General features: G+C 45.6%; 1 protein-coding gene across 1 annotated transcript in view; it reads left to right on the top strand.

Annotated features, from left to right (window-relative positions):
* The window catches only part of LOC120826687 (CMP-N-acetylneuraminate-beta-galactosamide-alpha-2,3-sialyltransferase 1), a 30,914-nt gene extending 3,719 nt beyond the window's left edge, over nt 1-27,195 (top strand). Inside the window, exons 2-7 of the mRNA XM_040189157.2 lie at nt 15,147-15,687; nt 16,998-17,191; nt 23,486-23,665; nt 25,011-25,056; nt 25,246-25,365; nt 25,485-27,195. Coding sequence (XP_040045091.1) covers nt 15,397-15,687; nt 16,998-17,191; nt 23,486-23,665; nt 25,011-25,056; nt 25,246-25,365; nt 25,485-25,658 — 1,005 coding nt within the window. The 5' untranslated portion in view covers nt 15,147-15,396 and the 3' untranslated portion in view covers nt 25,659-27,195. The remainder of the gene's footprint in view (nt 1-15,146; nt 15,688-16,997; nt 17,192-23,485; nt 23,666-25,010; nt 25,057-25,245; nt 25,366-25,484) is intronic.

Raw genomic sequence — 27,195 nt, 5'->3', positions numbered from 1 at the left:
AAGTCCACCCGGGGACCTCGGTGAATCCGAGCTGGCCGGGCCCCCCCCCCGGGACCATGGGAATGTTTGCTTGTGTTAAGAAAGCGCAGACAGGTGCTCCGCGTACGGCACAAACAACCCTCTTATCAACAGCGCCTGGCATCGCTGTGCCCCGGAGGACAAAAGACCTTTGTCTCCCCACGCACACAAAGTCAATGGGGTCCTTCTGTCCTGGCCCCCCCTCCGGCTTCTAAAGTTCAAACCAATTCCCAAATGCGTCCTCCGTTTGTTCTCCGATCACAATGCGGAGCGGATTCAGGCAGTGTGCACCTCCATGGGAGGAGTGCTTGTGCACACGTGTAACTCGGCAACGGCGACAATAACTAGTGACCGACCCTCAAACTGAGAAATATATAGAACGACAGAGAGGCCTCGTGCAGACTGACGATAACAAACAGGCCTATCGCAGCTGTAATTGGAGACAGCAGATTCATTACTTTCAATGATGCTCCACTGCTCCACTACCATCGTTAATAACCGTTCATTAATTAAACATAGGGTGGAAAAAGAGCAGCTCCGTTTGGCGAAAAAAGGACTTCTCAATGACCGGAGCCGAGTGTGGCTTCATTTTGCTCTGGAGGTCATTCCAGAAATAATGAGGGGGGGAGAGAAAGGTAAATACTCCTCTTTGCTTAACTGCCAGGGAGCTTACAATACCTGAGACAAGCCAAGTATGACAGTCAGCCACATAACGAGCTGCTTATTCTCACACAAGCAGGACGCAAGTGAAAAAGAGGCTGTTGGGGGTTTTTTCTCCCGAGTCGTTGCTCATTGTGGCCTTCAATATAGCCTTTTTGCAGTAGTTTTAGGGGAAACTTCCCAAGCGTTGGGTCATCTGGAGTTAAAGAGGTAACGTCACGTATTGGCCTATCGATTTGTTACATAGACATGAAGTGTAGGGCAGCTTTGCCCTTTACTGACTTTTTGATTACTCGGGAACAAATTATTGAAACAGAAGCAGTAAGATCTAAGTCTGTTTTAAGCATCTAAAATCAGAGTTCCTCAGCGAATGTTATTCAGGCCCAAGGATCGGCCCTGCATCTCTCTAATGCACGGAAAATGATCTAGCATTAGATATTGATTTTCTCATTCCACAGGGGGGGAAAAAGGATATAACTTTTTTTTCCAGTGTTGAACTCGTCCAAAAACTCTTGTTTACGCATTCACAGGGGGCTATGATGCTGAGAGTGTGTTATTGCTCTATACTACTACACTGGATCCGTTTGAATTCACTGCACGGTGTTTCTGTGTGTGCCTCATCAGAATGCACGTACGTCTTCATCGGAGCACCACACACATGCTAGTTGGCTTCCATAATGGTTATGAATAATTACTGTCTTCAGTAATTCCGTAATCAGCGTTGGAGGTACATCTGGCTGCCGTCTTTTGTGAATACACCATGAATATCGGAAGTCCGCAGGCTCTGTCTAATTCTCTGCCTCTTATTGCCTCGAAGGCTGAAATGAAAACCAATTATATCGAACCTGATTTTTGTCTCTTTCATTTTCTTTAGTAAACGTCAAATCAATGATGAGCTAAAGCTAAAAACGACAAGGCGCTCATTTTAAAATCTGGTCTCGGTTGATGGTTGCACATCTGCGGTACTGACCGTTCAGGTGATAGCAGAGTGCAAAGTCAGCAATGTGTTACCAACTTGGCAATAATTTGCACCGAAAGGTTTTCATTCTTCCGCAGGAGATCGCTTGAGCCAAACTGCAGCAATTGTATCACAGCACGCAGCTGTTGAATAATACACACGCCTCTTTTTTTCAATGCACAAATTTCAGGAATATAAATTGCTGTTGGGAAGGAAAGAATATTGTCGGAGCATCTCTGGGATAACCTCTTGTCTCAGCTGGTGGGTGGTTTGGCTTTGGTTCGCTGTCAGGCTGAAGGATCGGGATTCTTCTGTGACTTGAACATTGTGTTTTTGGTCCAGACGGCAGTTGCTTTTCCGTCCAAATATCCTGTTATTCGGAGGCAGCGTTTCTTCCGCTCTCTCGTGTCCATATCCCCTGGCAAGCCTCGTAGCGCGATACGGCACCGGCACCGCTGAATGAATATACCAGTGACATTCACAGTTAGTTATCCACGTCTGGAGACATTTCTCACCCCAAGCATTCTGTTCTAGAATATGTAATATAGTCATTAATGTGTCATCGATTGATTTGCCCCGGGCGTCGTTAGGCATTGCGAGGTCTTCATGACGTGGTCCTTCTCTCCTCTTTACAGCTCAGGTTGTTGCATGTGGCATTTTGCCTCCTTGTCAAAAATGTCTTCATTTTTTCATTACGCAGGGGACTCAGCCCCCCGGGCTGAACTGTAAATTGCATTTGTCCTGTACATAAGCATAATAGTAATAATGATACAGTGTATATCAAAACGCAACACTATTAACTTTATAACTTGAAAGCAATATTGGCTCCATTTCAAAACCATCCAGAATCATTTCCAGTCCACCTTCCTTCATAATTAATAATTATTTTTTTTTTGAGGAATTTTGCCGCCGGACTGCACAGCCCAGAGACCATGCAAACACACGGTGCGTACTGCGGCTGTTAAACATCGCTGCTGGCCTCTTTGCTTCCATGATGATCTGCTCTCTGCAGCCGTTCATCTCAGACGGACCTCCTGATCCGGCTCAGAAGCTGCTGCTGCTGCTGCTGCTGCTGCATCACCTGCGGTGGTTGTTGTTGTTTTTCAAGCTGCGTTAACCTGAATCTTAGTGGCACCATCTTTGAGATGTATGGAGCCCTAGTTTTTAATTGCAAAATATACAGCCACAAATGACAGCCTCATTAAAGGTGTGCCACAAATTACCAATTAAAACTTAGATAAAATCAAAGAAGAGATCGAATGGGTTTGGAGGCACGTGATTACACATCAGTACCTGCAAGAATAAAAGAGACTAAAATGTTTCTGATCAGACACCCGTATAATCCCAATTATTGAACCATGGTATTGTTTATTCTAGATGTACTACGTTAAATAAAACAAAATATGAAGCCGGCTACCGGAAGATGTAAAAAGTTATGCTTTATGTTTTACATGGATTTGCATTTTCATTCACACTGAGATTCTATAACCTTGTTTTGGGGTATACGATTGGGAAGCACTATACATTCTCAAATACTGCATTTAATGTATTTACCTCCCCTTGCTCAACTTGCCTACAGCACGAAGAGTTGATTCAAAACAGGCTCTTGTCAGACCTCCAACTTATTCATCTCATCTCTTCTTATTTTTGGCTTCCCTGCTCTCTCATCTGCTCCTCTTTTGATTCCCCGTGGATGCTTTTTTGATCACGTACAAACAGCACTAATTCCAGCGCTAAATGTAAAAGCAACAGCAAAACGAGCGAGTGAAAACCCGCAACCTCAGATAAAAAGAGAACCTCAGAGCAGCAGGCCGTTGAATTAATGGCCGGATCAACCTGCGCAACACCTTCTCCTGCGGCTCGCTCGGTGCTTCAGACTGTGAGTCTCAGACGCAGCTTCCATCTGAGCGCGCTGAAATGCACATTTTTTCCTTCCCAAGGGTCCAATCCCACTGCATGTTTTATCTGCCCCCCCGAGTACGTCTCAGAACACGCAATTTGATGTGTTTGGGAGTGAGAGCGAGTTGACCTTTCACACAAGCGTGTTCTGAAAGCAGCACATTCGCAAAAGAGTAGCAGCTTCGGGGCTCTTTCCTGCTTCTACACAGCCGCCGGCCCCCCTTATGAACCCCCACCTGCCACCCAGCAATGTGCAGCGCAGACTCCCTGCAGAACTCACTACGTGTCCAACGAAATGTTACACACACCTGTTTAGAATAAATGCCAGAGACACTGGACATAAATAAACCAAATGCATCAAATTCAGATGTGCAATCAGTGTTACTTAGTGAAAGATTCCTCCTGCAAAGAAACGGGCTGGTTGTGTGGAGATTGGGAATAGGTTTTGAAGTCCAGTTTTTCCCCGTAAAGCCTGAACCCAGCGAGCTGTGCCAAACTCACCCACTGAGCTTCCCGGCGTGACCGACCCTCATCTCATCTCTTACAAACGGAAGCCGAGGCCGGTGCCTTTCAGACTAGTTTTTCATTTTCCTTGATCAAGCAGCAAGCGTCGCCCGTCAAGCTCGTGTCACAGATGTAGCTGTCAAAGAGCTGCCGACGACGAGAACAGCGGAGCGAAGGGAACCAAAGCGACGGATCCGCGCCGCGAGGCAACTGAAGGCAGTGAATTTGAGAATCATACACAAACTTTCTCATCACTCGAGCAGAACCTTTGTGAGATGAGGCCACGCCATCTCACAGGGGCCAGTAGTCGGCTAAAAAGGATGATACAAACATTATTGAGTACTTCTTCATCTCCGATGGCTGGTGACGTTTGAACTTTTAGTTTCTTTTATTGCTCCCGGTTGCCTCCGGAGTCCACGAAAAGACACCGCGCAGACAAAACATCCGGTACGTACCTACCGGAGGGATCGTGATGAAAGTAAGCTAACTGGAAATGGAGCCTTTCCTGAGCGCCCCCCCATGAAAGTTGGTCACCCATTGAAACGTGGCCTCATGGTGAGTTTGCGCTTCATAAAAAATAACAATATGTTGAATAAAAAAATGTTGGAAAAAAAGTAAAGAAATGTTAGGTCAAAAAAAGTAAAGAAATAAAAGTCTATGTTTTGTAAAAAAGAAACAATGTTACGTTGAAAAATATGGATTTTTTTTTTTAAAGCCTAAATATTTTATGTCAATAAATGTCAAGGAAAAAAAAACAAGAACGATTTTAGAGAAAAGCAAACGAGAATACAAGATGTGTTTAAGGATCATCGTGTCAAACTGACTCAGCAGCGAAAACCGCTTCAAAAGATCAAGATAGAAGCCGACAGGTCGCAGAATAAAAGTGCAACACTGCATCGCTCAGCGTCCGAGTCATAAGACAATGGAAGCGAGGAGCCCTGTTGCTGTAAAGCCGGGTCGCCCTTTATTCACTCCTCTAGTCGTTAAAGCAGCATGTTTAGTGAGCTGGTTCCTATTTAAGGTGTAAATCGTAAGTAATACGGATTAAGAAATTAGGGTTTTGTACACACACACAATATCTGTGTCTGTTCTAAATCACACAAAAATTCTATTTTAAAATGGAACACGTCAAGTTGCGTTCATCAAACAGGGAGAGCGAGCAACCCTCATCGAGATCCAACCGCTTCGTCCTTGATGCCAGAGAAAAGAGAAACTAAAAACTGAATAGTTTGACTCGCTTGGCCGGAAAATAAATAGCCTCTGCACATTCTCATTAACGCAGAGTGTCTAACTAATGGACGCCGAATGCAAACCATCAGAATCTCTGGAAATGTTTCCCGATGGCAGACACTGCACCGCCATCAAAGGCTGTGGGAGGCTCCCCGGGGGCCGGAAAACCTGCACAAACAAGTAGTGGGTGTCGCATTTTTTTAAAAAGTACTCCCGGTGCCCTTTGGAGCCGCGTTAAAAGTTAACGCATTTAACGGTAAACGCAGCCTACGCTCATTCAGAGCACGCTGAGGGGTCCGTCGAAAACACATTTCCTGCTAAATATTAGAATCCTCCTCTCCAGAGGACGAGACCTGCATCTGGAGCTGACATTATGTCGCAGGAAATGAAATATCCTGAAATTCTCCCTCTTAACTTAGGGGCAGATGACGTAAGCTTTATGTAAAATAGCACCTCCTGCAGGCACGGCGCAAAGACGGCCTCCTTTTTAACATCATTTCAACTCCTCGGACCTCGACACGTGTGTGTGTGTGACATCGGTTGTCATGTTTTGTTGGCAGAAATGTGAGCGGCTGTTTATGGATGTTACATGTTGTGGATTTATGGATTTTGATGGAAGTTTACCGCCAGTTCCCCGTGTTAGAAAAGTCCACCATAGCTATGCAATCCTCATTTATCTATTAACACGGTTTGGAGGTGCAGTTGCTGTACATACATTTCCCAATAATGTGTTAGCTTCAATGAGCCCACAGTGCAAGGATCCTCCTAAACCTGCACATTTGCTTCGACTAAAGAGGAAATTTCATCATGAAGCTCTGCTACGAAACGGAGCGCGTTCACATTTTAGCAAAAGAGAAAATGGAATCCAGGACATTTATATAAAAAACGAGATGATATTACGCAGCCGTTCGTCATGAATAATTTGAGGCAAAGTGATGGGACATTTGTGTAAAAGGTAAAAGCAGGAAGAAGTGAGTAAGAAGCACACTGGTCTTCAACACATGAAACATTTAAATGACTTTTTTAGAGATTTAGTCCAAAAAAAAATGGAGAAATCAAACAAGGGCGAATGTCTCCCTCCGCTTTCAGCCCCCCCTCCAAAAAGTGTTCTGTTTGCACATTTCCTCGCACTGCGGAATGAATTACACTTATTTGACTTTTCGGTCTGACATTCATGCAAAGTGGGTTGCCTGAGCTGACTGGAAGGTTTCAGGATATTTAGGAGATGAGCGGAGGCAGGAAACATTGCTCCACTCTGCAGGGCTGCAGCGTCTCCCTCCGGGCCGCTTGCTACTTATTCTTCGAATCATCAGTTATTGTTAAGATGTTCTTAGTCCCGGGAATTTCTTCCACCTTCCAGATGATATGGAACGTCACTCCAGCTCCTTTTTAAGATTTGGAGGAATTTGAAGGTTGCCGTGAACAGACGGGAGCTTCTATGAATAGTGCGTCCCAGCATTTGATCAAACATGAATCGGGGTTTCCGGTTTCAATCGAACCGAAATCCATTATGGAATCCATTTAGGGTTCGCCTTCTCTTCGTGCGCGAGCTGTCGCCGTCCTCTTTGTCGACGGTGCACAAGCAGGTTTCCGCGGTGGAAAAATAAGCTCTAATTAATTTCTATCGCTCACATCAGCGTGCTGGAACAAAAGAAGATGTGCAGGAAACCGCTGTGATGTAAACAGAGATATCGAACGGCCGGCTGCGTGGAGCCCGCGTGCAGATTCAGGCGAACACAGCATCAGATTACTGGGAATCAATGGGATTTCAAATCCATTGACTTGCTTCTCTCAGAGGTTCATGTTATTGATGTAAAGGACAAAGCGGCTGGGAAGGCAGCTTTCCCAGGACTTTATCTTCGTTGATCACAAATTAATTTCAGGCAGCGGATGAGGCCACAGAATGTTTGTACGAGTCAAAAAGGGGGGAAATATTGCATTGATGTATGAATACAACTGTCTTCTCTACCTGCGTTCCTCACTTTGTGAACAAATATTACAAACGCATCAATATGAATGTAACAAATCATTATTCATTGCAATGATGGCGTCTGACAACAAATAAACCGAATCATCACCACGACCCGACTCAGCTATTTGGGTCAGTTTTGTGCTGATATCGGCGCGTCTCATCTAATTGTAGTGGAATGCTCACTCTCATTAAGCGAATCCGATAAAGGCATCTAAATGTAACGGTGCTGTAGGAGAATGTAAGTCCTCCTAAAGATACTGCAGAATAGTGGTGCATTGCTCCAGGACCATGCCAGACCCCTTACCGAGTCTCTCTCTGGACCCCCAGTCAGTTCGCCTTCCAGGCCCCCCCCCCCGGCGGATGAGGCCATCGCACACTTCTTCCTCCCATTAACATGGCCCGTGATAACACGTTGTGCTTCTGCTGCTGTGCCGGGGGGAGAAGCCGCGGGCGGTGCAGGTGGATGTTCCTGCAGTGAGCTGGATCACGGGCCGACGGGGAGGGGGTGGGGGGGGGCGCGGTGTGCACCAATCCGAGGGCCTCCTTCGCTCTGCGGTTATTTCTTATTTGCCTTCTCATCGCCCCGACCTCGCCTTAAAAACTGGTGACGTGCACGCAGGTGTTACCGGCAATGAGCAACAATTCGGGCGGTCATCTGGATTTGTGGATAAGCGAAACATGTTTGAGGAAGGAGTTACTTTGGAAAGTTGCCACGCAAATATTTGAGTGACAACGTAGGGACGGCTGTCCTGTTTTAATTGTCCAAAAAGGTCCCAGTAAAAAGCCTCATGGACGATGCATTTAGTGATACCTGCTAACTGCAATAATCTCGTCGAGCGGATATTTGATTTCACTAATATTTCCTCAGATGCAGCAAAGCAAAAATCTTTCAGTTCAGATTTGCATTACCTTTTTTGTAGGTGTTTTGTGTCCCTTTGTGTTTGCTTTTTGTTGGTCTTTTGTGTCTTTGTTGGCCGTTTCACATCCTCCTTCTAATTTGCATTGCCATATCCCGTCTTCGTTGTGGTCTGTTAATGCCTTTTTAACCAAACGCCTTAAGTGTTACAGGCAGCAGCAGTTCATTCTGTGTGGAACATTGAAAAATTGTACACACAAAAGCCTCTCACTGTAATTTTCGGCTCAGTGATCAGCCCTAATGGACCGAGTTATAGTGCTAGTAGTTAAAAAGATGCCTCTGTAGGTCAGCTTCAACATGTACCAAACCCGCAGAGGCCCCTAATCATGCTCATTACAGATCTGCGCATGCAGGAGGGCAATAATTACCCTCCTAACACGCAAATATGCTTGTGCTGTTTCTGGGGATTTTCTCCGAGAGCCGAACACTCGACCCGAGCAGAATCACTTGTTATCGAATCCATTTGAGACCCGTTTTGATGTGTCAGGAGTTTGAGCTGATTGCCAAATGCCTTCGAGAGGCTGTATGAATCTCACATCTCTCAAAAAAGGGTTTTCAGGCTGTAGGGAAGAGGTGTGAGTTTTCGTAGGATGAAACGTCTCGTATCGATCAATTAGAATCAGTGAATGTGCCTGATGCGTTTGTTCCTCACGTCGTCATCAATGATGCAGGAACTTCTGGATTATTGATAAGTCAAATTTGGAAAATAAATACAAAATGATCACCTATTCACTTTGGGTTTCCCCCCATTTTAATATGACTTGTCAATGTGGAAGCGCAGCAGATGGAAAAGTGCTCTGAAGTTATTGGAGGAATGAATTTGCAGGAATTAGATCACCACAACAAAATGACCCTTATTGTGTTATCCTTGTACGTAGGATGACCTGTTTATAGTGTATATGTCAAATGAATCAAGGAGGAATTACTTTGCAAGTAATTATTTTGTGTATTTTCATTTGCTAAAATCCATAATTTTACTTGACGAAAAAAAAAAAAATCTCAAATGATTCAAAACACAGTGATTTGATTTACTTTTCATGTCATTTGTGATTACGCGCATATTCTCAATATGATTTTGCTTTCAATCAGGACTATTGTTAGAGCAGCTGTCTCGACTAAATTAAAAAAAATTGTTCTTTTAAAAAAAAAATTAGTTTAAGATAAAAAAATAATTAACCTTTAATTAAATTGCTAAATGAAGTTTGCCCTCTATTAGATCCGCAAAGTGGGAAAATGTGCAGGTTTACAGAGGCAGAGTGTTGTGCAACAGGAGGCACCGGTAGAAGAGTCCACATGCAGGGCTGTTCTTGGGGGGCTGTTCGCATTATTAACACACCTGCGGCGGCACCGATAGCACTGTGGCTGTAGATGAGGCCGGGCAGTGCTGGCTCACGTTATTTAATGCAGGCTGTCTTAATCCCACACACTCTCTCGCTGCAACGGCGTCCAGAAAGTCCATCTGCTCCCTGCACAAATACTTCTCGTAGCTCTGCTTCTTCAATGTATTAACTTCTGGAACTTTTGGGGGGGGAAGAAATTTGAGGTCCTTTTTGAAGGTGGGAGTGAAAAATAGCTCTAAAATGGATTTCCTGTGCTCTATTTAGAATAAGCAACATGAACGTGACATTTTCACTATGGTATCTTCTTGATCAATTTGTCTAACTGATTGAAAATATCTTCTCCCACACAAGTCCCTACCTATTCACGGATCACAATTAGCTCAGAAGGCTTTACAAGCCGTCTAAATAGCCTCTATCCTTGGACCGTGACATTGGATAACTTAAATAAATAAAGGAAGAGGGCAACAGATATGTACAGAATGCTTTATTCCCTTTGTTATTCCCCGACTTTTACAGGCGGCCGGCCTGTATTTTCCTCAAGCACGCAACAGTCAATTCTTCAATCGGGGTCAAAGAAGTGGGCCAACCTGCAGATGCATCGCCCCCCCCCCCCCCCCCTAAACACCTCCGGCGCGGCAAAAAAAATAAATAAATCAAAGGTCAAAGCGCGGCTGAAAGCTGCACAGAGGTGCGGATTGGAGCTGAAGATGGTATCTAATTGGGTGCAGCAGCAGCAGCAGCAGCAGCAGCAGCAGCAGCGGCGGCGGCGGCGGCCCTTTCACGTTGGATGATTCGATATCAGGTGGCAGACGTGTTGCTCACTCGCGGAGCCGCGTACAGGTCGGGGCGAGGAGATCGGGATCATCGGGGGGGGTCTCCGCTCCGGAGCGCGAGCTAGAGAGGGAGGCGTGAAAGCACAGAAATGTCAGCGCGGTCGATGCATCGGTATCGACCGGCAGAGATATCGATGCCCTGCAGATATTCCAGCCAGAGGGCTGATTGCATCTGGAACTGTTTACTTTGTGACGCGCTTATACGGCCAAACAACAAAATAGACGGTGTTCAGCCGGTGACCTTTTTTTGCCTCTACGGTTTGTCTTTTTTGTACTTTTTTAATGCAACAAAAACGTCCTGGTTAAGGTTATAAGGGGAAAACCGCGGCGGTGGTTCTGAGACGACTTTAATAAGTCTTTGTAGAGGACGTGATTGGGTTGGTGAGCGTCTTCCTTCCACCAGCAGGACACCGTCCCACTTCCCGCCGCGGCGTGTCGGCGCTGCATGTGAACACAAGTCCTTTTGAGTTGGAACAAACAACCAACGCCGTCGATCTCGTGAGAGGACAGCGTGCTCTTCGTGTTCTCCTTGACAGAAGCTTTTCATTTTTTTTTCCCCAAAATGCAGAAGTGGATCTGGAACAAGATCAGACGCTGACTGAACTCCTCGGTGGATCAGACTGACATCGGTGGGAAATCCATTCGCCGCAGCAGCAGGAGGAGCGAAGCGCGGCGACGGATCCGCCCTCGCGCCCTGACTTCTGAGCAGAGAAACGAAAAAAACAAAGGGAGCGGCCTTTAATCGCACGGCTGGCGCCGAATCCACCCAGAAATCTTTTTTCGCAGGATTTCCTCGTTGCCACGTCGGCAGCGCGCGAGCCGCCTCGGCCTCCGGCGCTCAACCGTCGACGCCAGGAGGAAAAGGCGTAGAAACTGCGACACAAAGAATGAAGAATCGTCAGCATCGCGGCAGACATATTTATGTCTACGAAAATGCAAATGAAGTGTTTTATTTAATTCAACCCTCCCCCCCCAGTGCTAATGATTAATGGGGCAGACACTGCCTTTTGGATGGAAAGCCTCCCTGACAAAACCCATTAATACTATAATGCTATTCTGTTCCCGGGCTGCATCTAGTTATCAGTGCAGGGGGAACAAAACATTTGTCTGCATGCGGAACGACCTCGTCACAAGATCGAGACGAAGAAGCGAGAAACCGAAGAGAAGAAGGGAAATCGCCAGCGTCGTGGGAACAAACGCAAATGGACCACACATTTCATTCCGTCAGGCGGCGTCGCCGCATCTTCCGTTGGCCAATGATTGATGGCGGCGGACGTCTCACTTCGGACGGGGGAACGCGCCCGGCACGAGGCGGCAATAAGCAGAGCTGCTTAACATTCTGCTCGCCCTGCTGTCAGGGGGGGGGGGGGTGACTTCATGCACGGGTTTTTCATTCGGAGGTAAACATCAAAACCAATTTTCAAGCAAGACCAGAGCCGCAGCTGCCTTTTAGTTTGGTTTTATTACATCAGGGGCTTCACCTGGAAATCTGAGGCTGAGCATGAAAGAGCGTTTTGGTTTGTAAGAACCGTGGCGGTTACCTGCATTCACGTGTGTTGATTTCAGCACCATGTTCATGCGTTTTGGTCTTTTTGAGCTTTAGGTTCGAACAATTTAACCAAAATATCTAACTGGGAGTTTTGGGGATGATGCCGCCATTTATTTTGCGTTGATTTGGGTCGTCGTAGTCAACGTTGTGTGGATTCGTGCGACATACAAACACACAAAGTTAGAAAGTGTCGTAAAGCTTGATAAGTCGTCGGATTGACAAAAAAATGCTTTTTTTACTTCAAAATTAACAATTTGCTTTTGTCGTTTTACAAATCTGAACGAAGACGACTGCTCCTCATCGCCCCCGTTTAAGAGGTCATTGTTTCTTGACAGATGTTTTCCTCTGTGATGACCCGCGGCGGGATGCCGGTCACACACTCACATCAGGATGAATTAACATTAGTCGCTAGAAAAAGCAAACCACGGCAGTTTAAACAAATCTGCTGCCGGGCAAAGACGAACCCTCTCACCTTCAAAATGTCAGCAGATAAAGACACAGCAACATTTTACACTCAGCATCTCCTGGTTTTGCAAAGGTTTCATCATGTTTTTCTGTTACAATTAACGTGTTTATAGCTTCTGAATGTAAAGAGCACAGGAAGTCTTCAAAAACTGAGTCCAGAGCCATTCGTCGGTGTATTTAAGTCTTGTGAGGAAACCTCGCCTCCACCTTTCAATGATCCCGAGTCCTCTTTACATGCTCGAGCAAGAACTGAGAGTCAACATCTGTGAAAATGAATTAGTCGCCGTCAAAGCCGAAGCCTCATAGATGTGCTGCGGTTGAATGTGAAATCTGGAGCTTTTTCATTTTCTATTCCCAGAGTGGTATTTCTAGTCATGGAGCGGATGTTTCACAGAAAATCCCCCTTCATATATATAGACGACCAGAGGTGTTTTTCCATTATAACTATATGTACCATTTACAGCAAATATGCTGGAAACCGGATGCAAATGTGCCACGTCTGCCCCCTTTAATACAGGCATTCCCAAAAGTAGAACTTGAAGGAAAGAAATCCCACCTTACATTTTTTTCTAAATCATCATTGAATTCGCTCTCGTATTTGCCGAACCTGCATTTCTTGTAATGCTTCTCTAAGGCTGCGAAATATAAGCCGTGGATATTGTTCTCACAACCTCTACATGACTGGAGCTTCTGATTTTATGACACTATGGACACATAGATACTTGTTAATGATTAAATAGATCGAATAGCAGTGCAATCAGAAATACACCCTGCTTTATTGTAGCCAGAAGTCGGGGACGTTCCCGCTCATGTATGCAAACAACTGTATCTGCGTCACTGTCCTCTGTGCCGTGGTTTAAGAATATTACACAGTGAGAAAGGATCCGTCTTCTTTCAACCTCCACAGCGATTCTGCCCGTGTTGCCTTTGACGTCTCTTCTCATTCAGTCCGTCTGGTGCGGTTTCAGCTGCTGGATGTTGATGATGAAAGAGATTATGTGACCTAATATTCTTTATGATCAGAAAGTGGTCTTTGGAGCTCCGTTACTTAAATTAAATTAACGGGTTCTTTTACACGACGAGGCGGCTGATCTGTATTCATGACGGGTTTTTCTTTTGTAGCTCTTTTGCTTTACACTTTACTTTAATTTGGACGCACGTTAGTCGAGTTTAAGTGACGTCCGTACTTTTTTCACCTTGCGCTTTACTCTTAAGTTCACTCAACCCGGACGCGTTAAATCGTGTACCGGGCGGCACGTTTCTGTCAATCGTCGGCGTTGTTCCTTTATCAAGAGTGTAATACAGCACACAGGAGCGTTCAGAACTGCAGACTTGTGTTTCTTAAATTGCTCAGAAGAAGCACAGATAAGCCTGGGGAGGAAAAAACAATCCCAACACAAAAGAAAAAGAAAGTGGAAAACGCTTCACGGTGACGACAACCTGCAAAGTCGATGACTTCCCGAAACGGGAGATTAGGGCGAAAATCACAGCTCACAATCCGACCCCCCCCCTCACCCTCCCTCCCCCCCACAATCCCTCCCTCCCCTCGGAAGGGTGAACAGACGCTTTGCTGTCTCAGCTTTCAGCGAAGTTTTGACGATGGCGGCCGGCCTTCGCTCGGACGAGGTCACGGGGTAGCGAGATGGCGGCCGGCCCGGCGCCACCTGTCTGAGCATACGCTCTGAGCCCCCGTATCGGCCTGGGGGGTGGGGGGGGTGGAGGGCTTGTTTATCGAAGTGTCCGTGTATAAGTGACCCCAGGCGCTCCTGTCAAACCAACCTTGGGCCGCATGCAAATGTGAGTAACCGATCGCCGCTGAGCCTCCCTGCCGATAAACGGCTGAGCGCGGTGTTTTTCTGCTCCGACAGGGAGGAGGGAGGAGGGAGGAGGGAGGAGGGCGGGCGAAATCAACAGCCGGCTCTCCAATCCTCCTTTGCATCCCTCCAGGGTGAGATTTGAATGACCTGATCAATTTCCAATCAGGAAAGACTCGAAAGCCTTTTCTCTCACAGCGATGGACTTTCCCACAAGTCTTTCATAGGGAAGGCTCGCGGCAACGGAGCGTTTCTTTCGGTATGTATATATATATATATATATTTAAGTATAGCGCTTTTAGTTAAGTCACTTCACAGCCGGGGCCAGAGGCGCTGTGTTTTTCGGGTCGTCCGTCCGGCCCGTTATTGTTAACGTGACGTCTCAGCAGCAGCTGGAGGACGGTGGTCAGTTCTTCGTGTTGAAAGCTCGCTCTGCATCCACAAACTAGTTTTCAGCAAATATGGCAATAACAGTGAAGATCTCACAAACGTCTCACGGCGTGGTATTTTTAGGTTATATAAATAAATACAAATCCCTTCAATTAATAGTTGACATTTTTAAAATGGACTCAAAGTCTTAATGTTAAAAAAGTTTGTCACTGGATCAATGTCTCATTCTGGCGTGTCAGTGAATTTTACACAACAACAGCTGTTTCCATTGACATGTCCTTTGCAGTGGCTTTTTCCCCCCCCAGGATATTTACTCAATCAATGCAGACAAATGTTGGTGTTTGATTGTGCTCATAGGAGCTTTAACAGGTTTTGTGTAATTGGGCCTTAAGACAAACAGTAGTAAACGAAGCCCTGAAGGCAACGCGGTCATCGTGCTGCACGTAAAGTGTGACATTATAGCTATAAGTTACAAGAACAGTGTTAGAATAGAATAGAAGAACACTCCCTTTCGTATTCTAATGAATTTTAACAGCCTCACGAGCAGTTTTTCTCAGCAGTTCACTGTCACTAAAACATCTCTTTATTTGCCTTTCAGGTGGATTGTCAAACAATGGATGACACACGGGCCAATCACCTCGCCGAGTCCACGTCGCTGGCCAAAAGCCTCCGGATCTCGTTAACCACGAGTCGTCAAGCTGACCGAATTTACCTTCGTCTGGGCTTCGCAAAGAAACCACACGGATTAATTCCATTATGGACATTCACGGGCCCGACCCCGTGTGGTGCAGCTAACAAGGAGGAAGCAATATACTTGTTCCCTGCTCATTGATTTTAGCTGCGTCAACATGTTTCTCCCCAAGCAGAGAAAAATCCGGACTTTTGCCCTGCTGATTGGCGTCATTACGTTCACAACGTTTCTGTTCAGTTACACCTTCAGGGACCCGTCGGTCGACTTCTTCAGGCACGCTTTCCGCCTCTCGGACGACTTCTTGTCCAAAGGACAATGTGCCTGTCCGCGGTGCGTGGCGGAGGCGGAGGACGACCCCTGGTTCGCCGAGCGCTTCAATCAGTCCGTGCACCCTCTGATGACGAGGGAGAACAGCGTCCTCTCCGAGGAAACCTTCAAATGGTGGCAGGTGAGACTCGGGGGGGGGGGGGGGGGGCGCTAAGAGAGAAGACAGGCTGAACGCAGGGATCGTGAATAAAAGAGCAGAGATCAAACGCCGCCGCCGAGCTCCCAAAAAGCGTCGCGTTTTTGCCATTTTTGATTATTTTGAAATACAAAAGGACCTTCGCGGGAATCAAGTTGTGAAGCAGACTCCCACGCACAATTTGTTCTCGTTTCACAAGTGGGATGGTGGAAATGGAAGTTGTTGTTTGCTCTCCCCATCTTACTTTCCCACATAAATAGACGAACATTTTTGATGTACGGGTGATTTACAATATGCTGGAAACAGGATGCAAATGTGCCACATCTGCTCCCTTGTAGATGCTTTAACACAGTCATTCCCAAGGAAAGACATTTTTTTAAATCAGCATTGAATTCATGAAACATCATAACTCTAAAGCGCTCTACTTGTATTTCTTACCTTTCCTTTCTTGTGATGCTTTTTTTAAGGCTGCGAAATATAAGCCGTGGAAATGTTCTAACAACCACTACATGACAGCTTGTACTTAGATGGCAGTGTGACAGGAAGCCCTTGTTAATGATTCACCAGGACACAAAAAACACAGCTTTAATGATTGGCCTCTCTGTACAATTAGTCGGAGGTCATGGACGTTCCCAATGCGATTCATTGGCAGTTAAACCGTTGTTTTCTTCACAGAGAATATTACACAGAGAAAAAGCCTCCACAATGCGCCACATGCCTTCATATCTTAACTTTCACAATAGAAGCCGAAGAAATATAACCTTCCTTGTTATTACTAATTAACTTATTACCCGTAATTCAATTTTATACGTATTGTACTTTCTGCACGTCCCATTATGAGAGAACAGCGCTCTCCTTTGTCTGGGAGGCATCCGGTGCCTTCGGCGTTCCCGCATTCACCTGCCACCACGTCCAATTAGAGGCAAGAATAGAAAAATTACTGCGAGGTTGCCGCCTGTCACTACTCGTTTAAAGCAGCGCTCCTCACCGGGAGCCCGACGAGGCCTCAACTCTCGCATATCAACGGCAGCCCCGGCCAGATGCTTCAGGGTCAAGGGCGCGACCTCCACGGACGGCTAAGTGTAATTACCGCAGAGGATCGGGTTTCGAATCCGGTTACCGTAATCTCGTTGTTTTTTTTTAATGCAGCCGATAGATTCTCGAGATTGATAGTCGTGTTTCCATAAATGACGCTGAATGAATTGAAGGAAAAACCCTTCCCGGTCACACTCAAAGCGCGAGTCACTACAACTCGTGACTTAGACTCTGAGGTCTGTTTCTGCCGTTGTCGCCAGTGGCTGCAGTCAGAGAGGCGGCCGGCCAACTTCAGCGAGGTGGTGGAGGAGCTGTTCCGAGTCATCCCCGACGAGGTGCTGTACGCCGACGCCGGCCCCAAGCGCTGCAGGACCTGCGCCGTGGTGGGGAACTCCGGGAACCTGAAGGGGGCCCAGTACGGCGCCCTGATCGACTCCTTCGATTTCGTCGTAAGGTCGGTTGACACGTCGGCCCGTTGTGTTTTTAGCGGCCACGCGTTTTTGACACAATAAATATAAGAGATAAAGATGAGCGATGAAGATAACAGATGAGATTTAAAGAGGTTGTAATTTTCCACCTTTGTGCAGTGGAAAAGATTTAAAAAATACACAGAAATAAAATCGTTAAAAACATCACTATATATACATATAATACAATCTATCCAAACCAGCAATGATTACTTTTGTCTCCTGACTAGTTCATTTCTTCCCGTTGTGCAGCGTTCTCTCTCTCTCTCTCTCTCTCTCCCACGCTCACCCGCCCTCGTTCTGGGATGGATAAATAAAATGGCAAAAATAATCTTGGCAAAGAAGCTGATAAAAACAACGGTGTTTTGAGTTTTCCAGTGTTTATTCAGTGCCTCGGGGCGGCAGGGAACAAGAGGGGAGCTGCCTGTAATCTGTTACGCCATTTGCGCCTCTGCAGAGAGCGAACTGTAAGAGATGCACAGCGCGACGGAGGAGCTCCTCCAGAGGCGTTGCGGTCGCGCTCTCTGCTGCGGATTCGAACCTTCCGGCGCTACGACCAAATTCAGCTGATGGGGACGTCGGCGGGCGAATAAACATTGTCGCTCGGACTTTAACCCAAGGGTGACATGTTCGAGTCCCGGCTGTCTTTTGCAAGTTCAGACTGAATAAGTACTGACCTGCAGTGGATTGCTATAACTCAATGTTACAGGCTGCTGTCATTCTCAAATCAAAGCAGTCTCCCAATATTATTTCTGCAGAGAATAGATGATGTCATCAAAATTAAAATAACACATTCGGTTAATGACAGTTTAGAGATGTGAGTGTGTGCAGAGATGGAAAAAACAAGGTCTTTCAGATATCCACAATTCAATTGGCCCAGATCCTCACAAGCCTCCTTTTTAGACCATTATGAGTATTAAATGTCATCGGCCTATCGGCTAAAGCCTCTTGTTCGCTCAGCAGATTGTACAGAGATTTGAATCATAAAGAGCCCTTTCATCCGCCTGACAAACATAATAAGCTTGATGGATTTTTCGTGAGGATGCTTCTTCCAAACATTTTTTTTTTTTACATAGTCATGATGAATTAGATTTGAATTATGCTTTTGTTCTTCTAAGAGAAGCCGATGTGTTCCTTGGAAATATTACGGCAGGGAAACTTAAGACACTCACAACAAACTCTTTAATTTAATTGGTAGATTTATTCATTCGTTTAAGCACTGATGCTTTAATCTGCAATGTAAAAATATGTACTGCTAACTTGGTTGTGAATTCTTTAGTGCAACCTCAAGGTGAGGTGCTTAATATAACTATAGTTCTCTTTAAATATGTCATGAATAAATGCAATTAAATTTGCCACATAATGGAAAAGACGGCAAAGCAAAAAATGATGCGAATGCTTGTCTGCACTATAATCCCACACAATTATAATAAAAACACATTTGGAAAACTATTCATCTGACAGGCTTATTTTTTCCACAATGAAAATGGGATGCGTTGAATAGCACAGGTAACCTTTGGGAATTAGGATGAAAGACATTATTTTCACGTGTAAGTTTAATGGAACGTATTTTATGTAATGTAAAAATATTTTCTCATTATTAAATGATGTAACCCACTTACGATTCGGCCTATTTAGCGAGGTTCAAATCCCTCCACAGCGGCAGTAATTACACCGAGGTGTCGTTCCCTGAACGTTTGGCTTTTGCCCTCCGGACATCTTCCTCTTTGTACCACTGTGGGAGTTTTGAAGGTAACCAGCGTTCTGCGCAGTAAAAAACAATTCCACACAATGGCAGGAGGGAGGTGATAAAACACTGAAACCAGGTCCCGACGTGGTTTGTGCAAACCAGGTCCGTGCAAAGCGTTGCTCTTTGCCCGTTAGCAGGAGCTACAGCGCGCAGCCAAAACGGCGACCCGAGCGGCGCGGACACGTGTTTCACAAGAACTTGGTCAACGTGCTCTCGGTCCAGAATGCATGTTCTATGGAATGCCGATTGCTCCAAAGTCCACAAAGATACCCCACAATCGCTCCTTTGTAACAATTGCTCTTTTGTAACGCGGGATGTCGAGTTCTCTCAGCGCCTCCCTCGTTCTCTTTGCCGTATTTTCTTTAAAGAAGGAGGAGGCCCGTCTTGACTGTGTGGTGGTCTCATCACTCATGTTTACTCTGCTGAACTGAGGATCAGCCAGGCTTATATCCCGTGCTGTGACGTACGCCCTCGCATACAATAACTCCGTCAGGACGGACCTCGGCGCCGGCGGGTGTGACAGGTAGAAACATCCTGTTTGTGGCTGAAAAATCCCTGTTTAAAATTGACTCCGTATCTGAGATGTTCACACGACTAACACGCAGGCTTCTCCAGCTCCGGCTGTCTCCCGTCTGCTGGTAATTGGCTTCTTCAAACCTTTCAGCGAGATTTAGCGCGCGTGTTTTATCGCCGCGCCTCCCGAGGGCCCCGCGGATGACCGCGGCGGTCCTCGCCGGTGCCTGTCAGCCATCAACAAAAGCTGCACTTTGTGTTTGTAATCAGCGCCCTTAAGCTCAAATAGAGCCCCTTGCTTTGTTTTCATGATTATATGGCGACGCCAACAGTGCTTGCAAAGATCCTCCATTACTAAAATTTCCCGACGTAAGCGTCGGTTTTCGTGTGTTTAAGCCCCTCTGAGATCCATCCCGGCCTTTGCACGGCTATTTGTTATTTTGACACAAGTATCGAATGGAGTTCAGGGGCTTGATTGCCACCTGGGCAACTATGAACGAGTGTGAGGGCGCTTAGCGGCGCGAGGGCATCAATCAAGGGGCCCGTTTGGTGACAGGAATTCGAATGACCGCCGTCCTTGATTTGTTTGCTATTTGTCTGGTTTTATTGACTAGACGGCAGCTCGGCTCCTCGCAGGAATCCCCTCGCAAAGATGATTCGTATTTTCATCTCATTGTTCGTGGGTCGGGGGGGAAACGTTTTTGTCTGCATTGCTTCAAATTCTTTTTGTTCACCGTGAAATCAAAGAAGCGCGGGTCACTCGGATGGCAAAGGTTAAGGCCTTAATTACTCACGCCGTAGCTTTGGATTCATGGTTTTTGCATCGCTGGTGCTGTCGTTGCTCCACACAGAAGGTCGAGAGCGCCGGTCGCCCGAGAGTTGTTTGTTAGATGCGTCACTCTGAAAAGGACGAGATTTATTCCAAGCGGCTTTAGTGAGGACCTTCTGCAAAAGGGTTTTAAAGTTGTTGATGCTTTGATGATGTCGAACCGGATAACCGATAAACCGGATTTTCGAGCATTCCTGAAGTATATCGTTTTTTGAACTGAATAGATTTTGTCTTTCTGGCCTGACAAAGAACGCAGATAAACCATCTGCTATTAATTTAAAACCGCGAGACAGAGCACACATCAGGCCTGCTGGAAAAATCTTTACCCCGAGAACATCACTTCTCAGAAAAGCTTTTATTTCCGACCGCTCCTGCTGTCCCACGAAGCAGAACAAACACACCCGTTCTCCATTCACTCATTCCCGTGTTTCCCCAGGATCAATTAATTCACTATTATTCATTTTTCTTGTTATGTCAAGCACCATGAATTTAATGTAATGAGTTGCAAAGTATTCACATAATACCTGTTTGGTTGCTTTTTAAAACTGCAGCCACACAGAGACCAAAACCACATTTTAGCCCGAGGACAATAATAATGTTTCCAGTTCTCAAACAGTCGAACAAAAGGGACGAGTACACACTGTTCGCGCGGCTCCGGGGCAACTGCAGGCCGTCCGGAGCGAAGAGGCGCGCCGTTCTTCGCACGACCTCGAGGGCCACTCTGCGAGTTAAGCATTGGCCTTTTTAATTACAAAGCCCGGAGCTTTAACCTCCCCCCACTCACACTCTGTGCCATCATCTCATCTGGTGACGTGGCCTCATTCTGGCCCGAATGCATCACCTACCTAATAATAAATGTGCAGAGCGTCCTTTCGTCCCGGTGGTTCATTAGTGCAGAGGCCTTTTGAAAATGTGCACGCACTCGGGCTTGAAATGCAGCTGACCTTTGAGGCGTCGGACGGCTTTTACTCGCCGCGTGACCCGGCGGCACCGTGAAGCGCCGGGTTCAGCTTTCTGCATTTCGAGGAAAAATGAATAACAGTTAGACAAATAGTGTTGAACTGCCTGCTGGCAGACAAACAGGCTTGACATTAAAGATGCAATTATTCGTGTATCGGCGTCAGTCACACTGTTCAGTTTTTCCTCCCTCTTTCGATCCTTCAACAACCTTTTTAAAAAGTCGGAAATTGCAGATTCACATATCCAAACATTGGATATATTTCATTTGAAGTCCCTTATTTAACTGAATATGATATTAACGTATTTAACTGTACCTATGAAGTCACTAGCGCACATCCACGCCCGTTAAGCCAAACTTCTGTTGTTTCCAGTGATCCTCCTCCATCATTTCAACACTGTTTTATGTTTTCTGTAAATGCCGAAGCACCGTAAGGGCCCATGATTAAGCCCACGCCAGCCTGCGAGGCAGCGATCCCGTTAAACTGAGCACTGATGAACGATTCAAGCGCCTGCCTGCGCGACGTTTCATTCACGCGTATTCGCCGTTTGTCTGACTGAACGAGTGAAGGCAGAAGTTGAATATCGATTAGAGCAGTCTGAAACATTCGCCGCCTTTTAGAAGAGTTCACAGCCAGCATTTGACCCCTGCGGCGAGTGATTGCAAAATGGGTAAGATATTCAAAAAGTCTTGTGAATGAATTACCAGGTTATGCTGCCCAGCGCCAGAAAAGCCTCCCTTCTTTATATTGTTGCTGTTCGAAGCATCCAATGAAAATAGTTTAATGAGAACGCCAAGGTAATGTGGTGTTGCAGTAAGATACGTCTGAATGTGTTTTTAGTGGTGGTTTGAAATGCTCACAGGGGCCTGCTGGGGCATCAGCAAGTTCAGGGAGACTCACAAACGGCCGACCCCCCTGCAGGCGGAGGTCCATTGGAGTTAGATTTTATTCGTCTTGTGCGTGGCCTCGGGCCTCTGCAGGCTGAATTCTGCTCATCGTGTGCAATGGTTTTCCCCTCTGAGCTGCTTTTTTTTATCCGCGCGGGACGACAGGGATCCATTCGGTGTGCAGGTTTAAAATCCCCCAGAAGCTATAGTTACCATTTAGAGAGAGAGATCCACAAAAACTGTTCTTTTCCGGCCAATACTTCGCTGCCTCTATGAACCTGCTTCAGAAGCAACATGCAGCGAAAACCGGCTCTTCTTTCCTCATAGTCAGAGATTATTATTCCTTTATAAGAGCACTGTAAATATGCAAAGAAAAACATGTAGAATGTTAACAATTTTATTCTGGTGCAAAAGTTTTCTGCAAAAATTTCCAGTTTAGAATGATTTTTATCTTCTGTGTAAAAACCTCCGATATCTTTGTGCTTTCTGAGCAGCTCTGTTCACCATTGTATTCATATATGTATATATATATACTAATACTTTACTATACCCTTTATGGAATACAACCATACCTTTGTTATTATTATTTGTGGTCTATCTACGACGTCAGAAGCACAAACGGCAACGTTTTCCCCCCAAATCACATCCATTTAAATCTCATTCCCGTTTGATTATATTTTCCTAATATATGTTCTATTTTCAGTTTCTTCTATTCAAATGCGCCCGAGCGCAGCCGACATCTTACACGTCATCTTACATCTCACGCGTTCATGAAACAGGAGAAAAATAGACACATCTCATCGGCCGGGCGACACAAAGTGCTTCTTTGCAGGAGGTTGTTTGTGAGCCCTGACAGGCTCGGGCTGAAAATGTCACGTTGTTATATATCTGTCATCCCCATCTGTAATGAGGAGTATTGCTCAGGCTGGTGTCGCATGAGAGGGGTGGAGGAGGGGGAGTCGGGGGGTCCTCTTCATGATTTCTCTTCTCTGTCTCACTTCCTTCCACTGTTTGCTGCTCCGGAGTGCGTGTGGTTGGACACAATGATGGAGGCCCAGCGCTTATTGTTGAGCTGCAAATGGACCCTTGATTGTTACGAAACGCCGTTTGGATTGCGACCCATTGTGGTTTTTGTCTCTTGTGTGTTTTTGTGATCTTTTTGCTTTTATCAAAATTGTGGTTGTGGCTGGTGTCGCGTGTTGCCTTTGCCGTTTGGATGAGTACGACAAATAGTCTAATTTATCACATCTTTGTGACACACGGGGGGGAAATAAACCTCAATTGAGATCAAATCATTTGAAAAAAGCCTGGAAGCAATTAAATCTTCTCCTCCCCTCCCGCAGAATGAACCAGGCGCCCACGACTGGTTTTGAGGAAGACGTGGGTGCAAAAACAACACATCATCTCATGTATCCAGAAAGTGCCAAAGACCTGGACAACACCACCAGCCTGGTGCTGATCCCCTTCAAGACTCTGGACCTGCAGTGGATCCTCAGTGCTCTGACCACGGGCACCATTAAACAGTGAGTCCGCGTTTGTGTATGACGAGTGGAACGAATCCGCCAAGAATCATCACTGCAGTCTGCTGATCCCACCCCGCGGGAAAAGAACACGAGCAAGGAGTGAAATCAAAGCGAGCGCACAGCGACGTTATTAAAAGGAGCAGCAGGTTTAAGCCCAAAATCCTTTCAGCATCTATTAAGTTTTAATATTTCTTTTTAACTTTATAGAAACAAATCAAAAACAGGATGCTCTCTAACTTGTAGTCTGTAATTCTTTCTCAACTAATACAATTTAAATATACATGCTTCATTTGTCAATTAAATCGCGGCTCGATAACTTATGGCGATGCCTCTTTCTAATTTGTTCCATGTCTTCGAATAGCGTCACACTCTCCGATTTGTCACAACACGGATAATCCCTCACGGGTTGATCTTCCACTACATTCCACCTGTCGGCTGCTTCATTCTCATCGACCCGTAATCATTAGCTTGATTACTGGAAATCCCCCCAAAGAAAGGGGAAGAAAAAAAAGTCAGGCACCTGCCTGCAGCTATTACGAGCCGGCTTGTTCCAAACGAGAAGGACTAGAGCGTCCAAACCGAATGTCTCTGCTCTCTTCCGGCTTCCGTTCCCTGGCAGCGATGTGCGTCCAGCAGGTCTGCAGCCAGTGTTGTGAATCCTTTTGTCACCCTTTTTTTTCACTCTTGTTTAAATAGCTGTCGTACTTTTTTTACCGGTAATTTTCACACTAATTCACCGTAAAAACACGAAGGAATTGGTCGGACTGCTATGTACAGGCGCATATTTCCAACCGTCATTAAACCTTTTTAATTGTCGAGTTTTAATGAGACACAATGCGGCGACGGTAATAGCCTAGATTAAAAAAAAAAAAGAAAAAACTACTTTAATTGGAAACATTTGTCTTGGTTGTGTCTTATTACTCTTCATTTCAGTCATCGCTGCGCCTTCCCTCTGCGTTTCAGACCAAGGGCCCCAACCGGCGAGGTGTAGAAACGCCACTGACTTTGTTGTTTTTTTGTCTTTCTTTGTTCGTAAAAAGACGGTGGAGACGCCGGGTTCTGCCTGTGAACATTTTCACATTCAAACTCTGCAGCACCTACGACAAGTCGGCCGTCGCGCGCGGTCAGACGAACGTTGCAAAGCGGCAAAACGTGACTGCGAGGATGTGTTGAATTGAGGATGCAGGGCATTTATTTTTAGACTATTAAACCAAATCCGTGGATGTGGATGCGATGACACTGATTACAGATGAAATAAAGCACAGCCCCGTGGAGATAAAACAACATTTTTTCACGGCATCTCAGAGCCCATAATCTAAGTTCCTGTTCTTCTCTTGTGTTACAGCACATATACACGGGTACCATCCAGGATTAAGGCAAACAAAGATAAAGTGAGTCAAACTTAATCCCCGGCATGTGGTAGCAATCTCTCATTACTACTCTGTACTGACGCCATTCAAGAAAGTAGCCATGCTGATATATGATTGATAACTGCTATGAAGTAATGTTCTTTCTCCTCTTTCACTAAAGTACAAATAGGTGAAATAAATCTGTGCACATTTTTTTTTTTTTTCCGGCAGGTGTTGATTTACAGTCCGACGTTTTTCAAATACGTCTTCGATACCTGGCTCGAAGGTCACGGGCGATATCCCTCCACCGGCTTCCTCAGCTTAATGCTGGCCGTCCACATATGCGATGAAGTAAGTCGAGCCCCTGATCTTACGGACGACCACCTCGGCGAGCGGGACCTTGCTCGGCCTTCACCTTGTGCGGCCGCCGGGCTTCTGACAACGTGCTTTTGTTCCCCCGTCTGCCGCAGGTCAGCGTGTTTGGATTCGGCGCGGACCAGTACGGAAACTGGCACCACTACTGGGAGGAGAACGATTTGTCCGGAGCGTTCCGTCACACGGGCGTCCACGACGGGGATCACGAATACAATGTCACGCTGCAGCTGGCGGACAAGCACAAAATTAAAATGTTCAGAGGCAGATGATCAAACAAACCTCAAAAACGTGAGCGTTTTTTTTTGTTGTTTTTGAACGAGAGAGACTTCGGGTTTTCATTTCTACAGACCTTCTCGGGTCTGACAGGCCGTCAAAAAGACAAAAGCACTGCCATCGGTTTGCATTGCCCCGAACCCAGTGTATCATGTGACACGCTTCGTCAGGACAGCTTTTGTACCGTTGTGCGTGCACACTCTTTTGTTGTGGTCTGCTGTGTATGTTCACGGTCACTGCGGATGGATTGTATTCATTGTGTGTATACGATAGTTGTCAACGTTCATCATTCATCACGAGCGTCGGACACGTAATACAGCCTACACACAGGTGCCTTATCACTCAAATCGATACTGTACATTTGTCCTTTACAACGTGACATTTTTCAATAAAAAGTAGTTTTAAGTGCCTTTAATGGGAGGTTTTTGCTTTTAAAATGAACTGTATTGTTATCATGTATTCTTACTTAAAACTATCTGCAACCTTTACAGGTTTACCACCTTAAAAAAAAGACTGGTCGTGTGATTTTGTTTCCTCAGAATGAACCGTTGTTATTTTCTATCGTCGCTTTCTGGAGCCAATCAAACTTTCACATCGTCCGTCTTCAGCTTTCTTTACGCGCTCGGCAGGTGAGACGAGCTTCATTTGGTTGCAGTCTGCAAACTCGCCACCAGGTGGCCGCCAATTCCTCCACACCGCATTTTTGTGTGACACAGAACATTTAAGCACTTCTGTCATTGTCATTTCTTGAGTAAATGCCAGAGACCAAAACGTTGGCTCGGCCACACATCTGGCTTAATTTAAAGCCAGCTCTGTCATCCAGGCTTTAAAACACCAGCTGTTTTTGTTGACACGTCACGTTCACCAAAGAATCTCTGATCCGCAGCATTCTAACTCTTGTCAGGAGTTCAGCTGGGTTACGATTTGAGATGATGGCAAGAGGAAGCGCATCATTTATTCAATTTAAATCCGACAGCCACCATGTAGATTTGTTATGAAGGGGGCACTGTCACCTAGTGGCTGAGATCATGTAGATGTCAAACTTGACCCACTAGTACGTCACACACCTGTATTCGATCTTCACTTACATCCAGCTGAGATATAAATTGTTGTAAAAACCAAACAAGCGGCAACTTCACAAAACAATTTTGTTGCGTAATTGATCACTTTTGGGTCATTAATACTGGCTTGTGTGGGGGGGCTTGATATTGAAAAACATTATTATTATTAGCATTATTCAGGGTTTTAGTTATCAATGAACTCTCACAATACAGAAACACGTCATTGGAGTTTTTCGGCTAAAATATTTGATATATTTTTCATATATTTATTCACTTATTGACAAGTACGGGAAGAAGTGTGGGAAGCTGTAATAAGCTTGTATAGTTTTCAGACTAGTATTCAGAATCCACTGTTCAATTTGATGATTTGATGAAATATGTCATGTTTTATTTTAAAGAAATGTGTAACATTTTGGTGGTTCTCGACAGCAAAACAATTGTTTCAATAAACATTGACATTTTCTTCCCTTGG

Source organism: Gasterosteus aculeatus, chromosome 10, assembly GCF_964276395.1.
Source record: "Gasterosteus aculeatus chromosome 10, fGasAcu3.hap1.1, whole genome shotgun sequence".
Classification (NCBI taxonomy): Eukaryota; Metazoa; Chordata; class Actinopteri; order Perciformes; family Gasterosteidae; genus Gasterosteus; species Gasterosteus aculeatus.
The sequence above is the reverse complement of the archived record's forward strand: the minus strand, read 5'-3'. Positions and strand labels throughout refer to the sequence as shown.